General features: G+C 41.0%; 1 protein-coding gene across 2 annotated transcripts in view; it reads right to left on the reverse strand.

Annotated features, from left to right (window-relative positions):
- The window catches only part of CACNA1S (calcium voltage-gated channel subunit alpha1 S), a 397,379-nt gene that overhangs the window by 309,160 nt on the left and 72,224 nt on the right, over positions 1-15,995 (reverse strand). For both annotated transcript variants that reach the window (XM_088445772.1, XM_088445773.1), the window contains exon 6: positions 1,098-1,250. In XM_088445772.1, coding sequence (XP_088301898.1) covers positions 1,098-1,250 — 153 coding nt within the window. The remainder of the gene's footprint in view (positions 1-1,097; positions 1,251-15,995) is intronic.

A 15,995-nucleotide genomic window follows, 5' to 3' on the forward strand; every position in this document is an offset into this window, starting at 1 on the left:
GCGCACACTCTCGGAGTAGGTGAGGCACAAACAGGCGCGTGTTACCCTCTGCCCGGGTCCTGATGCTTCCCGGCCACACTATTACCTGCAGCTCCTCGCTTAGCGACTAATTTGTTTAACAACCTAGTCGTAGGTACGGAACTCGGTCACTAAGTGATGAGCATCTGGACTGTTAAGTGCTTGTGTTGCAAATCTCTGTCCCTTGTCTTATCAATTCTCTTTAATTATGCCATTTTTTAAACATTACATATAGAATCATAAATAAAATGTAAGTTATATAGCATACAGTATAAGTAGTCAATCTAATTAGGTGTGAGTTTACAAAAGCGAGTTTGTTTTATGAAACTTGCAAACATTGCACGAATGCGCACTCCTATGAAACACATTCCATTAGAAATGCCTATTTGCGGTAAATTGCGATTTTTCTATAAAATTTGACTTGGTAGAAGTGCACAAAAAAGTGAGAAGACCGTCCTGGACCCCAAAAATAGTGACAACATCGTTAGCAGAATAATGTAGAAAGCTGTTTGTGGGCATAAACTGGAGTTTCAAATGGCTGATTTGTGCATTTTATAAAAAAAAAATTATTTTAAAACTTAAAAAATTAGTTTAACTACAAACAAATTAAACAAATAATGCAAATAGAACAAAGTCGGTGATTTTGTGGTAATTTTAAGCCATTTTAATAATAAAAAAAATTAAGCAATTAGTTTTAATTTAAAAAAAATACTTTCAACCTAACGAAAAAGTTGATTTTGGGGTAATTTTTTACCACCCCAAAATGACATGCAATTATTGGACTAATTAAGCTAATTGAAACCGTCCAAATGCCTAATTAGTCATTAGGGGGATGTCCAAGGGATTCTGCACTGTGTCCCAACATTTTTACCTTAAAATAAAGATTTTCCTCACCTTTTCACACCACAAAAAAAATGCAAATTTCCTCTGGCAAAGCAATGCGTGTTTGGAATTGAATTTTAACTGCAATTTGCAGTGTGAGTTTGCCATCAAAACAGCTCGCACAAGACAAACTCGCACCTAATTGGATCGACCCCTCAATGTGAATTATGTATGTTGCTATTGCTTAACATTCTCACCTGTTCCTGCGAAATAACAGGTTTTATGCATCTTTCCAGAAAATAGCTCTAGTCCAACAATTGCATAAATAATAATCATAAAAAGAACGAGAAGGGCTATATGGAGAAGGGGAACCATTGCTTTAATTATGGAGTTTAGCACCACTTGGAGGCCTAGGGGAGAAGGAAAAAAAGCATCATTAGCAGATAAAAATGCTTATATGCTATTCATTTCTGTAGTTTGTACACTTAATGGCGCACGATGCACACTACTAAACACGCTGGGTTTGCGCCAGTGTACCTCAACGGTCCGCCCCAACACACAATAAAGTTCACACTTGCTTTATTACCACCCTTGTAATGAAATAACATTTTCCTTTTTCTATCTGATCCTTATTTACTTTCTTTAAATACTTTGGTGAGAATAAAGTTTTTTATAAAATTGCTCGGAGTGCATTTTCCTACTGGAAGCCACATTTTTAATGGGACACATATGGCAGAAAAGAATGTTTGTTTAAACGTATAATTATTATTTTGTTTAACTTAATAAGGAGAATACACAATTTAAATGTTTTGAGACAATTCTTTATATTAATTAACTAGAACTAATTAATTTTTTTAATAAATGCAGATCATGAAATATTAATACAGTATATAATCCAGTTCTGTTCCATGTTGAAAGTTTTCCTCTTGCGAAAATATATCAAAAGTTTTAGTTCAAGACAAGAAAAATAAAACAAAAACATGTAACCCCCCCCTCCCCCTCTCAAAAACATAAACATATTTGAAAGCAAATACCCTGGCCACAGCATCCCACATTTTGCAAACGTTACACAAGTAGTCATCTGAATGTTATTCTATATAAGGTATCCTAAAGCACCCAGGCCAGAAACAATTTTGTGCTGCAATTTTGTAAATAAGCAAATACAGTATAAACTGCATATACTGTAACCATCATGGGCCAACTGTATTAGCCTGAGATTTGCTGGCTCCAGGATAATTTTGTTAATGTAACTGCTAGATAAAGCTACAATTTGTTTTAAGGTATAACCTAGTATTGCTTTAAAACTAATTGCCATTTTAAATATAGTAGTTATACAGTACTGCCCAAATCACGCCAGTGACTGCAAATAACTGGCTATCACATTTGGGCCTACAGTATGTGTTTCATTTTCAATTCTCCCTGAGTATATTGTAATACCCGGCAGAGCCAGGCTTAAGCTCCGCCCCCATAATGAAGCCCCGCCTCCCGGTGACATCATCTGTCAATCACCAGGAGGAAGCAGGCTGCAAAGGGGGCGTGGCCTCGTGGGGAAAAGGGGGCGTGGCCTCACGGGAGCGCGAAAAAGTGTCCTTAGGGAGAAGAAGGAGAAGCTGTGTGGCCATCTTAAGCTGGGGCCGTGGGACGGGAGGAGGGATGTCCCGTGGTTCCCTGAGGTTCAGGAGAGGGAGCATGGCTGCTGCCATGAGCCACATCTCATATGTACAGGGGAATGCCCCTGTAATGCAGAAAGGGGCCCCCTGCAAGAAGCCCCTAGGCTAAAAGGGGTCTTGAAGCCCCTGGATACAGACAAGGGGGGGAGTCACCCTTCCCCACAGTCCTGCAAGGGAGCTGCTGTATGAGGAGCAGCACTATTGTTAATGAGACTCCCTTATTAGAAGAGGATTGGGGAGTGCTGCCTGTTAGAGTGAGGAAGTCACTGCAGAGGAAGTGCTGCCTGGTGCCACAGTGGAGGATGAGAGATCTCCTGTGAAGAGACAGCCCATGTGATGAGAGGGTGAGTGTCTGTGATGCATAGTGCTGGATCCCTGGTTGATAGCCCCTGGAGAAGTGCCCCATAGTGAGGGAGGGCTCAGTGCAAAATGGCAGTGTGGCTAGAGGGGAGTCCTATGGAAGAATCCTGTGTAACCATGTGCTGAAGTAGAGATGCCGAGCAGTGAAAGGGTTAATGGTCTGCATGAAGTTGCCAGCATGTCAGATGAAAAGTCCCTGGATAGTGGGACTTGTACTAGAGGCAGAGTCCTGGGAAATATCAGACGTTAGTATGCCTGAAGTGTATGCAGGGTGATGGAAGGAGAGAGGGTCCCTGTGTAATGGGATGTGCCGCACGTTAGCAGTCTCTCGTGAGGATAGAGATGAGTGCAATGAACTTCGAATCTGGAGTCCCCTGTATGCTATATGAAGTTTTGTTGGGCTGACATGCGTAGAACTACTGAGCCCAGCAACACCGGGTATGTGCTACTATTTCACTGCTGTGTCATATGTCTAACTCTGCACTGGAGGTGTTCGTTTGGAGTGGAACGTAACTAATCTTCTGTAACCATTAAGCGTAAAATACAGCATTTACCATCTGCTGCAAGAATTGTGCTGGAGGAAGTTGTCAAAGTAGAGCTTGTAACTGTTACGCTTACTGTGCTGGAGGATATGGAGGAGTGTAAATAGAGTTTTCCTGTTATTACCTCATGAGATGGTCTGGCGCCCAACATTTCTTTATTGCACTGCACCTGTTGTCCACATGTGTTCCCTCCATCAGGTACTTTGTGCTAAGCACCCGAGTATTCGGGGGCCCTGCTGGTCATGGATGCCATACCCACGCCATAGCCGGAGCAAAGAAGGGTCACCATGAAGAGTTGAGAGACAGTATTCAGGTACTCCATGTAAGGTGTACCACAGTACCAGCAGGGTTTCACAATATCCATGGTTGATATTTGATGGCACAAGGCACTAGCCTTTCTTATTTATTCCAGTAAACAAATATGTTTCAAAAGGGATTCCTACATTTATAAATCCTTATGCAATGAATGGGATTTTGAAATGAATGGAAGCAAAAATGGGAGGAAAAACCAGCACAAGCACTGTACAGCCTGGACTTGTTCCACTTCAAACAGTAAGCCAACACAAGTGTGTAAGACAACCAGTGTTATTCTAAAGTACACACTGGAGCAATGGGCATTGAATCTGACATCGTAGCGAATGCACTTGAACAGGGATTGCCACATCAAACTTAGCGACCGTCGCTAGCGACTGCTGAACGCGTAATTGCTGTTACACACTAAGCTATGTAGGCGATTTGTCATTACGAAACAGCAAATCGGGCCGACATCGCTCCAGTGTGTACCCAGCTTTAGGCTACAGAAGCTGGGTCAGTCACACTATAACTGGAAAACCCTCAGTGTTAGTATAAGCCTGAGGAATATATTGTTGGGTTGAGAGGGTGGAAAAACATTATACATAGGGAATGGTAAATGAGTGGGACACTTTGTGTAGGAAACTTTGCCACCCTACTGGTCCCAGCATAACTGGAACATGGGGCCTCATTTAGAGATGTACGCAATTGAGCAGTTCTTGGTAAACTGCACGAGTCTAAGCCAAACTGCGCATGCATCAAGATACTTTACAATAGTCGCTTGCAAAGACCTATTACTTGTAGTGTGATTCACAGGCAGGGAGCGTTTGGGTGAGGTAACAGGGAGTGTCAGCAAAAAAAAAAACAAGCGCGTTGAGACCATTTTCGGAGCATGTCACAGCCTGTGTCTAGGATCCTGTACGCAGTGAAAATGTCTGCGGCGTCTTAGTTCCCGCAGCCATACTGAGTAGAGATGAGTAGTTCAGTTCTACTCGTTTTTTTATCCAAAATAGCACAAGTTAGGATTTATCTTATCTGCTGTCCAAAACCCGGGAGAGCCAATAGCCAATATAATTCGGTTTTCAGGTCCGTACTTAAACGAGCCAAAACCAAACCGCTCATCTCTTACTCAGAACTGTGATAATCGAATGATCTACGACCCATGCTACATATTTGGGTTTGCAAAGCCTCAGGTGGGAGTCTTAATACAAATCCCGGTAGCTGCAACATTTGTATATTTTCGCACAGCAGTTGCATACACAGATGCAGCAGCTTTAACGTAGCACTCTGAATCAGGCCCATGATACATAAATTCTCAGCTCATTATACAAATATAGTATACAAAAGTAAATAAACACTTTTGTAAAAATAAAGCTCAATCATATTAAACAGTTTTTAATCTAAAGGGAAACATACTTAATTTACAATCCAAAAAAGACAGCAAGATAATTTTGTTCTTTTTGATCCAAAGGGAAATATCCTTCATTCAAAAGCCATACCAGCTCTTCTTTAAACTAAAAAAAAAAATCCGTTAAAAAACGGCCCATTATTTGTAATCAGATAAGGAAACCAATCCAGATCTACTTTCAATCCAATATGTAATCCATGATACAATAGTCTTTTTTATCCACAGTAAAGCTGGGTACACACTGATAGATATGTATCACCCATTCCATTGAACGGGTGATATAAATCTATGGTGCATCGCCGGGTGTATACAGGAGATATGTCAGTGAATGACGTTCACAGACATATCTGAATTGCTGTGCTCCACAGTAGATGGCCGATATATCTGAAAGGTATATTGGTCATCTGCTGGTGTGTATGGGTGATCCGCAATCGCCAATACACTCGCTGCAGGGACCCGGCGGTGATTGATAGCTCAACTGGACGGGAAATATAAATACCCACCCAGTTGAGCCGTCAAGACCAGCACATCGGGCAGGCGATTGGTCTGTGTGTATACACTTACCAATCGTCAGATAGGGCGGCCTAGTGTGTACCCAGCTTAAATTTAAAAAAACCATGCTCCATTGCAGATTGAGAGAACACAATTTACCAGTGATCTTTGTTGGTCAGAGAATTCAAACATCAAGACAAATTGATTAAAACTTGATTGTTGGCAGGGAAAAACAATTACCAGTGCTGTGCAAGAACATTTATTAAAATGGCCCATAAATCTCTATAGCCCATTCATTTTAAAGGGGGTTCCACATGTATAGCATTACTCCACTTAGAACTCCATGGGCTATATGACTTAATGTACCTATAAATCAATGGGAAAATTCAGCACAATGGGGGAGATGTATGAATGGGCTATATGACTTAATGTAAATACTGTATAAATCAATGGGAAAATACAGCACAATTGGGGAGATGTTTTAAGGGGCGATATGGGGAAGAAGTGGTATCTGCGCTAATACCGCTTCTCAACCATGTATTATTGAGAGGTCTGACGTTAAATGACAGGAGCGCTATGCAAAAAATATACACAAAATAAGCTTAACAGAAGAGAAACATTTGTAAAGGGACATTAGTGAAATGCTCGATTTAAAAGGATGAGTCTTAAGTCTGTATTTGAAGGATTCTAGAGTGAAGGCCTCTCGAGCTGTGAGGCGAAGCGAGTTCCATAGAGTTGGAGCCTCAAAGTTAAAAGCTCGACCCACAGATTAATTCAGGGAGATTCTAAGTACTGTTAAAAGTCCTTCATCTACAGATCACGGTAATCAAGTGGGGTGTAAGAAATCAGAAACTGCTTCAGGTAACTTGAGCCCTGGTTATGTAGGGCTCTGAAAGTCATTAAGCCAATCTTGAAATAGATGCTCAGTCTTACAGGCAGCCAGTCAAGAGAGTAGAGAATGGGTGTTTTGTGGCTGGAATGGGGTTGGTTGGTTAATAGACTGGCAGCTGCATTTTCTATCAGCTGCAAGTGGTGCAATTGTTTTTTAGGGAGACCCAGGTAGAGGCAGGGGCGTATCTATAATGGGTGCAGGCTGTGCGGGGCACATGGGCCCCCGGCTATGCTGCAGTCTTGTCATTTGATGGTAAGCTCTTATCATAAGGACTTCTGGGCCTGATTCAGACCCGGACGCAACACAGCGTTAGCACGCTTTGCGATCGGGAAGCTATTGCCCGGAGTACACAGACGGCCCGCTACTTTGAGTGACAGAATGTGCCATTTGTGGGTGGTGATGGGGGAAGGTGCTTGTAAACGAGGGAGTGGTGCTGCGAATACAGGCGTGTCTGAGCATCAGAACGGTGTTAACAGGGCGTGCATAATTAAAGTGGAGAGTCATTGTACACATCACCTGGCTCTTTTTTTGACTGCAGCACTCGCAGTGCATGCGGTAGGGTAGGGTCTACCTCAAGCACTGCGTATGCCTCCGATGGTACCGATGGTTTAATATACTTCCTGGAGATGACGTGTGCTGCGAAGGTAAAGGGGGCGGCATAAGACCAGCTTGCTATCCCTTTGCTGCCGCACACTAAGACATTGAGTGCGTCCTTAAGTCAGGCCGTGTGATCACGGAATTTGCATATCCGCCTTCTGACGGCTGCGAAAGAGCGCAGCATAGACGAACGGGTCTGAATGAGCTCCTCTGTTTTATCAGGATTCTGTTGCAGCCAACTGGCACTCATCCACTTCTGGAGCTCAGCTAAACGGCCATTTAGGGCTGATATTGGGTTCTCAGTACCCAAAGCAAAGAAAAGGTACAGTTGAGTATCATCAACATAGCAGTGGTAGACCAAAGCATAAATTCTGATTATTTCACCCATGTCACGACCAGGGTTTCTCGGCATGGTGGTCGACGGGTATTTCCTGTGAGGTCACTGTGGCGGGGGGCGTCTGGCAGTGGTGCTGGTGTGTGGTGAGGGGCATTGGCTGTGCGTGGCTCTGTGCGGGCATGCTGTCATGTTGGGCTGGTGAGGCCTGGCGGTGCTTCTGTTCCGTTTGGCATGGGTGCTGCCATCTTGCCTCCGGCCATGTGATTTGCTCACCCAATCCTGGTTTGTCACATGGTCTCTCTGGCCAATCACGGCACAGCACTTGGTATTTAGGGAGGTTCAGAGCCTCACTTCATTGTCAGTGCAACGTGTTTCTCAGCATAGCTGAGAGAGAGTTCCCTGTGCTCATCACCTGTTACCTGTGAAACGCTACCTGCCTGCCTGCTTGTCTGCTCCAACCCCGCTGGACTACCCTGCTTCCTCCATTACCTTCCCCTTGCCTGAGTACCTGAGTCCTGCTCTTTACCCTGCACCTTGCCTCCCACTGACACTCAGCTGGATATTTCTTTCTCAGTCTGCATTATTCATTAATCAGTCACCACCTGGACAGTTCCCCTTGTCTGCCACTACATGAACATTTTCTATTAACCAGTCACTACCTGGACATTTTCCACTGCCTGTCACTACCTGGACTTTTTCCTATTTGCCTCACTACCCGGACTTTCTGTTTTACCACTTTCATGTCTGTTAAGCCACTCATAAAAAACTCCACATTTACTTTTAAACCTGCTTCAGTGTCTGCTTCTATTACCACCCTGAGTCCACAACAAAACCAGAACCTCGCAACCCAGTGGTAGCATGTATACTGCAAAAAGCATGGGACATAGTATAGTACCCTGTGGAACACTACATGGCAGTGGCATTGGTGATGATGAGTATACTCCAGAAGAAACTCTTTGTGACCTGCCGGTAAAAAATTATTTGAACTAGCTTAGTGATGTACCATCCAGTCCATGGAAATTGTTCAGGCGCTCAATCAGAAAGCCATAATTCATAATGTCAAATGCTGCAGAGAAATTCAGAAGGATTAAAATTGAACAGTCACCTCTATCTCTTGCCATCAGAAGATCATCAAGCACACGTACTATGGCTGTTTCCATGCTATGTCTTCTGAATCCTGACTGGAATGGATCATAAATATTATGGGTTGACAGATGGGTTTCCAGTTGAGCTACATCCACTTTCTCAATTTTCCTAGAAAAAGTTTAATACTGGTCTGTAGTTGGGCATGAAGTTGGGAACTAAATTAGTTTTTTTTAAGTAGAGGTCTGCAAAGAGCATAGACCTAATACAGGGCCAATTATGTCCATACATGATATTAGAAGCTTGGTTGAGACAGGGTCCAGATCACAGGTGGTGGGATGCAACATTCTGATAAATTCAGCAATGTCTTTTACATCCATTAGGTGAAAGCTGGTCCATGAAGATAGGTGGCTTACATTGGCAGGCTTGGAAACTTAGCACTACTTTGAATACTTTGGAATTCCAGCCCAAATGGAGGATACCTTATCTGCAAAGAAATTTTCAAACTCGTTGCATCTTGACTCGGAAAGGGTTTCTTCATCAGGCTGCAATAATGCTGGTTTGCAAAGCATCTCCACTGTATAGAAAAGCTGAGCTAGTCTATTGTTTGCTGCCATGATCTCATTTGACAGGAACTGTGTTTTCTCTTGAGGGATTGTGGATTGATATTCTTAAATATGCTTAATTAGCTTTAGCTTATCCTCTACTCAGTTAGTCTTCCTCCATTGTCTTTTGAGTTTATGACTCCTCTTCACTACACTGAGGTCAAATCAAGGAGCTTGATGGTGTGGTATGCGGGGTTGTATAGGCACAGCGGCGATAATATCCATTGTAGCCATCACAGCCCTATTACTCGCTATTGGCCCCAAAGTTTTTCTTATAACTTTTAAAGTAGTTGATGTGTATAATAATTAAAATATAAAGATATTCAATAAATTGTCTTTGCCATACCTTTATCGACTCAGGTTTCCAGTACATCTGGACAATAAATTTGCATTGTTCAGCTGTGTACCGGTTCATCTCAGCACGTAACACACAGACACGATAAATGTGGATGCCACAGTACACAACACTGTCAGAAGCAGGAATATCTACTGACTAGCAGTGGCAGCTCCAGGGGTGGGGCATCAGTGTAGTCCAAAATTCATATAGGGGAACCACACCAATTGCCATACTCACTGGCAGTTGGTGTGGCTCCCCTATTTGAATATTTACATTTTGGACTGCACTGCTGACTAGGGTGGTGACTTTCAACACTTGCTGTGACTTTCTCATGTTTTTCATAGACCAAAGTATATCTGTGTCAAATTTCACTAAATTACATAAATTACCTTAAAAGGTATAAGAGAAACTTTGGGGCCAATAGCGAGTGAAACATCCTGTAGTAACGGACTAGGGAACAAGGATCTTCACAGGCACCCAAACTTCAGAGTCAACTCCACAAGCAAAGTCCAAATTGGTGGTAGTTTGACCAAATGACAGGGTTTATTTTTAGGTCAGTGACTTCTAATCCAATCTGAAAGACAAGATCAAGAGTGTGATCACTTTTTATGTGTAGCAGAAGGAATAAGTTGTGTTAGGCCCAGAGCATTCATTGTGTACAGGTCTTGGCCCAGGCGTGAGGGCTTATCATCAACCCATATATTGAAATCTCCAAGTAAAAGCCATCTTTGATGCTGTAGAACTAGTCCAGCAACAGTGTCTACAATTTCTTTTGGAAATATCTTTCCATCTCCATGGAGGAGGTAAATGAGAAGAACTCTGAAGCCTAATCCTGTAGGACTCTGGGCAGCGATGCACCAAAATGAAAAAGTTATTTCCATTGGGAGGACCCAAAATGTAAGTACTTTTTTTAAAAGCAGATGGCAACTCCCCCTTTCCCTGTGGTTCAATCTTGGGTTGTGGATGACGGAGTTATTTGTAGGGACTGCAGTTTCCAAGTGCAGTGGCTCTGGGAATGGCAGTCATAATGCATGAGTTTACAGTTCTGTTCTTCCAAACACTGGTCCATCTGCTGGGTACCACTTCTATTTGTCTCCTCTTTGAAACTGGGGGTAAGCTGGATGGCAAGGGACTTAGATGGTTACAGAGGAGAGGAGGTTTTCGGTCTGCTTGCTTTCCACGAATGTGTACTTTTTAAAAAAAAATTGCAAGTGACTGTGCAGGTTTAATAGGAACTACAGAATGTAGTTGGCGGAGTGAAAGAATGAAGCTGGAGGTGTACAAATACATTGGGTCATCAATGAGAGAGTAAGTATGAACTGCATTTGATGATGAGAGAAGGAGATTAAAGATTTTTTTTTATTTTTCAATTCAGTATGTGATCCAGAAATTAAAATGGGTTCATGAACAGAGTCTAATTTATCTTGGTTATTGCTATTTTAAATTGTTTCTCTCAAAGCCAAACAGTATATTTTAAACAAGGTGTAATTAAATAAACTAACTTTGGTAATGACAATGATGTATAATAAAATGTATTTTGTACAAGTTAATGGATCAAATGTAATAGGGTGGGAGTTTAGAAAATATGAGAGTATAGCAGTAATCTCTCACACTATTACATTGGTCGAGTTGCATCTTCAAAATGGGAAAACATCTGGATGAGAGTTTAAATTGTGAGAGATTTTTTAGTCTGAAAAACATGCGAGTTTGCTTTGTTCTCAGACTCTATTACATTGGTCGAGTTTACAAAGTGTGAGAAATCTCTCACATTTCTAAACTCTCACCCTATTACATTTGGCCCATTGTGTAGTTAAATAAATATACTAGTTGAGTTCACAATTAACTGCCTGTATTGTCACACCTAGATAGCTACTGTAACTGTGCTACTGACAAATATAGAGAATATTTTTTTGCGTGTTTATTGTGTTAGTAGTGAGGGTGTAAAAAATGAAAGATAAACAAACAGGTGTTAGGTTAGTTGATGTTGCAGCTGTTGGCAATATTCCATATGGGATGTAGTTATGAGACCAGCGGTCTTAATCCCGACAGAGGAATCCCAGCAAGGGATTTAAAATAGGTGTCGAAATACAGACGCCTATGTTAATCCCGACAGTGGAACGCTGAGGACACCAGCCCGAATGAAGGTAAATCTGGAGTGCCCTTAGCGTTAGCAGTGGGGCGGGGGGAGGGTTAGGATTAGGGAGAATAGCGGGGATAGGGTTAGCAAAAGTAAAGACCAAGCAGGTAAAAATAAAGGCACTGGAATGATTTGTTAGACTATGCAGCTGCTAGAAAAAGGGTAGTCAACCCTAATAGACAAGAATACCATAAGAAACGATATAAAAGAATATGTGTCAATGAGTAAACATGTAATTGAATATAAAAAAGACTATTTAATAGAAATAAAATATAAAATAAACCAATTCATAAAAACATATGACAATAATATCAATGAGCAATGAACCTCTTCAAATAGAATATTTAAAATTAGACAATGCCTGTTCCTATAAGTACTTCTCTACAATAGATCTAGTAATAAATCTCAATTTGTGAGAAGCATATTTGTCCAGTGGATATATAGTTACCAAGTCCTTACACCAGTAGAGGGATGGTCCTATTGGCATACAATTCCATATGCTGCACTCGGAGCCCTCAGATATCTAAGGTGTGGAGGGATGTTAATTCCAAATGGGTATATACATGTATATCCAAAAATAAATACAGTTCTCTTTAATAACCAGAAAGCTGGTCCAGGCTTGTTTGCAGTGTCCAGTATATGTCACAAGTTCCTTGTTGGATAGAGGCTAAAGCAGCTGATGCGTTTCGCTGTATGTATATAGCAGCCTTTTCAAAGGTGTAATTTTTAGTGTCCAAGAGGGTCTTCTTATACCCCTCTAATTGGTTGCTCATTTGCACATGGTTGCAATTAGATATCTAATTAACTCATATATTTCTAAAAACATTAATATCCAAATGTAGAGGAAGACCTATAAACACTTTATATTCAATTTATATAAGAAAAGACACTTTCTAAAAACACTTTTTTAAAAGTTCCCCGCTAAGAATTAGATCAGTTATTACCTTTATTTCCTTTCCACGGAGCTCACTCCGATCACGTGAAATAAATAAAACATCATGTTTCCTGAGTAAGTCCGTCTAAGAGTTTGTATCATTGTGTTACTATAGGGATTTTTCTTTCCTTCTATCTTATTGGATGGTAGGAACACGTGTCTACTGACACATCACTGTAGATAAAGTCACGTGTCATGTGGCCTTCTCCGGCGTTTATGTATTTTAGCGTCATTGTTCTGATCACGTGGTATTAACCAAGTGATCATGCTTAAACACTACTCAATTTATTGTTTATTTCGGAGGATTATGGGAAATGTAGTTCTAAGACACTGTCTAATAAGGACACGTGCCTAATAATAAAGTCACGTGACATATGGCTGTCTCCAGCGTATATGTATGTTTTTAACATAGTTGTTCCGACCACGTGGTATTAACCAAATGATCATGCTTAAACACTGGTCAGTTTACTAGATGTTTCAGAGAATTATGGGAGATTTAGTTCTAGAACACATTAATACTTAGAGTGCTTATTTACATTTACCTACTATTAGTAAAAAATGGAGAAATTGACAAGGAGGGTAGGTGACATACCATATCCCCATTATTATTGTTATTAGTTTAACATAGATTGATATAATTTTACACAGATAAATATAGTTTTATGATAATTGGGAAATATAACCCTACTTGTACCAAATCCTCATATCATCATATATAGCATTATTTATATATTCAATCCTATACTGATCCACTAGTGACATCAAGAAGTAAAGGAATTAACAAAAGGAATAGATGACACGACATAAGAAGAACAAAATATAATTGATAATTTTAATTCAGTCTCAGCTGTAACCCTAAAACTAGTTATATAGAGTCCTCATATACCCTCATATATCATATTGTTTACATATTCAATTAAAAAATCCTTACAAAGAAACACAACAGTAGGTGCATGTGTAATAAATGTCATAGTTTCGCACTAAACTTATAATTCTTCATTGCTATTATTATTATTATTGATCTTTTATTTTCAAAAGTATGTATTCTTAATCGAGTTATTTGCTTTTATTCTCTATTTCACCATTTAAATATAAATATAGGAACCATGGATACAAACAAGCAAAACCAAATGAGAATTAAATTAAATGAGGCGGTAGAACTTATAGGGGCTTTTTCTTTAGCACCTATCAATGCTTCTTCTTAGATGACCAAATTAAGTTCCACCACCTCACTCAATCCCTCTGGATATATGGAATTCATCTTGAACATCCAGAAGACTTCTTGTCTACATACTGTAAGCTATCATCTCCTCGTTTAGTAGATGGAATATGTTCAATTCCTACTAGTTTAAGACAACTTGGATCCCCATTTTGAGACTCATTGAAGTGTCTAGACACACTATGTGATTGTAGTTTTTTGATAATGTTTCTACGGTGCTCTAGGACTCCTATTTGAAGTGTTCTTGTTGTTATACCGATATATATAAAGTCACAGTCGCACAAGATCATATATACAACATAACTTGTATTATAGTTGATAAAGCTCCTAATATCATAGGTCTTATTCTCAACTTTAGTTTGAATAGAGGTTATCTTATTTATTACATGATTACATGTTAGGCATTTATTTGCCCCACATTTTTAGAAGCCATTTGGTTTAGATTGTAACCATGGGATGTATTTATTGTTCTATATTTGATCTATGGGTTTTAGGAAGCTTGGTGCTAAGAGGGTTTTTAGGGAATTGTTTTTCCTATAAATGAAAACAGGTTTATTTGGAATAAGTTCCTTTAATGTATAGTCTTGTTTCAAAATATTATAATTTCTTTGTATAATATTTTTAATCTCAAAGTGGTGGTTATTATATGTAGATACAAATGTCGCCATAGAAACAAACTTTTGGAAAAGAAAACAGGAGTACAAGATCCTAAAGATAACATATAGACAGAGAACATGTTATCTTTAGGATCTTGTACTCCTATTTATTTTCCAAAAGTTTGTTTCTATCCATAATTTTAACTTCTTCAAATGCTTGGTTTACAATAGTGTCTGGGTATTCCCATTGGGAGAAGGACCCAATCATATCATATGCTTGTTTTTCTAAGGTCTCTTGCTCTGAGCAATTTCGTTTCAAACAGAGTAACTGCCCATTTGGAATGTTCCTCTTCCATGGGAGGTAGTGGGCACTATTGTAATGTAGGTATTCATCTCTTCCTACCTCTTTAGAATAGTTTGAGGTACAGATTTTGTTAACTTTAACTTCTAGGGTCAAATCCAGGAAGTTTGTTCGACTCGTGAAATGTGTGCATGAACTTTTTAGGAGTCCAGGGCACCCGCTGCCAATGCCTCCAGCTCCCCCCAGCGGCTGTAACAGGCAGCCGCAGCTTTCCAAGGAGCACGCACGTGCAATCCTGTCCTAGATTTAAAGGGGCAGGTGCGCCAAACGTGATTAGCGTTTGGAGCGAGATTTCAAGTCCTCCCTATAAGAGGGAGTCTCTGGCAGCACATAGGTGCCAGAGTATTGGCTCAAATACCATACTCCAGCTTTCCTGTGTTGTTCCATTACCTGTTTCTAACCTTTGCTTCATTTTGTGACCCTGATTTCGCCTGACCCCTGGTACTGCATCTGACATCTGGTTTTGACCTCGGCTATCCCCTGTGACCTGTTTACGCCTGCTCCCTGGTACCATCTAGTCCGTTTGGTTCTGACCCGGCCTGTCGACTAAGTTATATGTCTCCTCCACTGTGTCCTGAGTTTACCATCACCTGTATAAGGGAACCTATCCTGAGGGCTGCGACCTGTGTGTCAGACACAGCCAAGTCCATACCTTCTTGCAAGGGTCCCTGGTGAATACCGCTGGCACATTAGACTCCATGCCTCAGGCATAGGTCTAGCCAATTCCTAAATACGGGCCGCATCCATAATCCATCCGAGAGTTGTGACACAATACTCTGACCCAAAAAATGGATGCTACTGATAATCCGTCACCACGAGTACTGCTCGAAACTTACTTGCTAGAATCGAGAAGCAAGAACAATAGGCTCAGATTATGCAGTGTTTGCAGAACCTGATACAGCAAGTCGGTGTCGCTCAAGCACCTCCTGTACAACCGGGTCCATCTACTCCACCACCAGCCACAGGAGCTTCCGCACCAACACAGATTCCGAATTCAACAAAGTATGATGGGGATCCGTCTGGCTGTCGTGGATTCCTGAACCAATGCTCAATCTAATTTGAAGTCCATAGAGCAAGTTTCCCTTCAGAAAGGACAAAAGTGGCTTATATGATCTCGCTGTTGTCAGGTCAAGCATTGGCTTGGGCCTCTCCATTGTGGGAAAGGAATGATCCACTCGTCAACAACAGTGCCGAGTTCCTGAGAGCCTTCCAGAAGGAGGTCTTCGATGAGCCTGGGCGAGTACCCTCCGCAGGTTTGGCCATCTTGCAGCTGAAGCAGGGAAACCAATCCGCG

This window comes from Taudactylus pleione, unplaced genomic scaffold (genome assembly GCF_031769625.1).
Source record: "Taudactylus pleione unplaced genomic scaffold, aTauple2 ptg000387l, whole genome shotgun sequence".
NCBI classification, from domain to species: domain Eukaryota; kingdom Metazoa; phylum Chordata; class Amphibia; order Anura; family Myobatrachidae; genus Taudactylus; species Taudactylus pleione.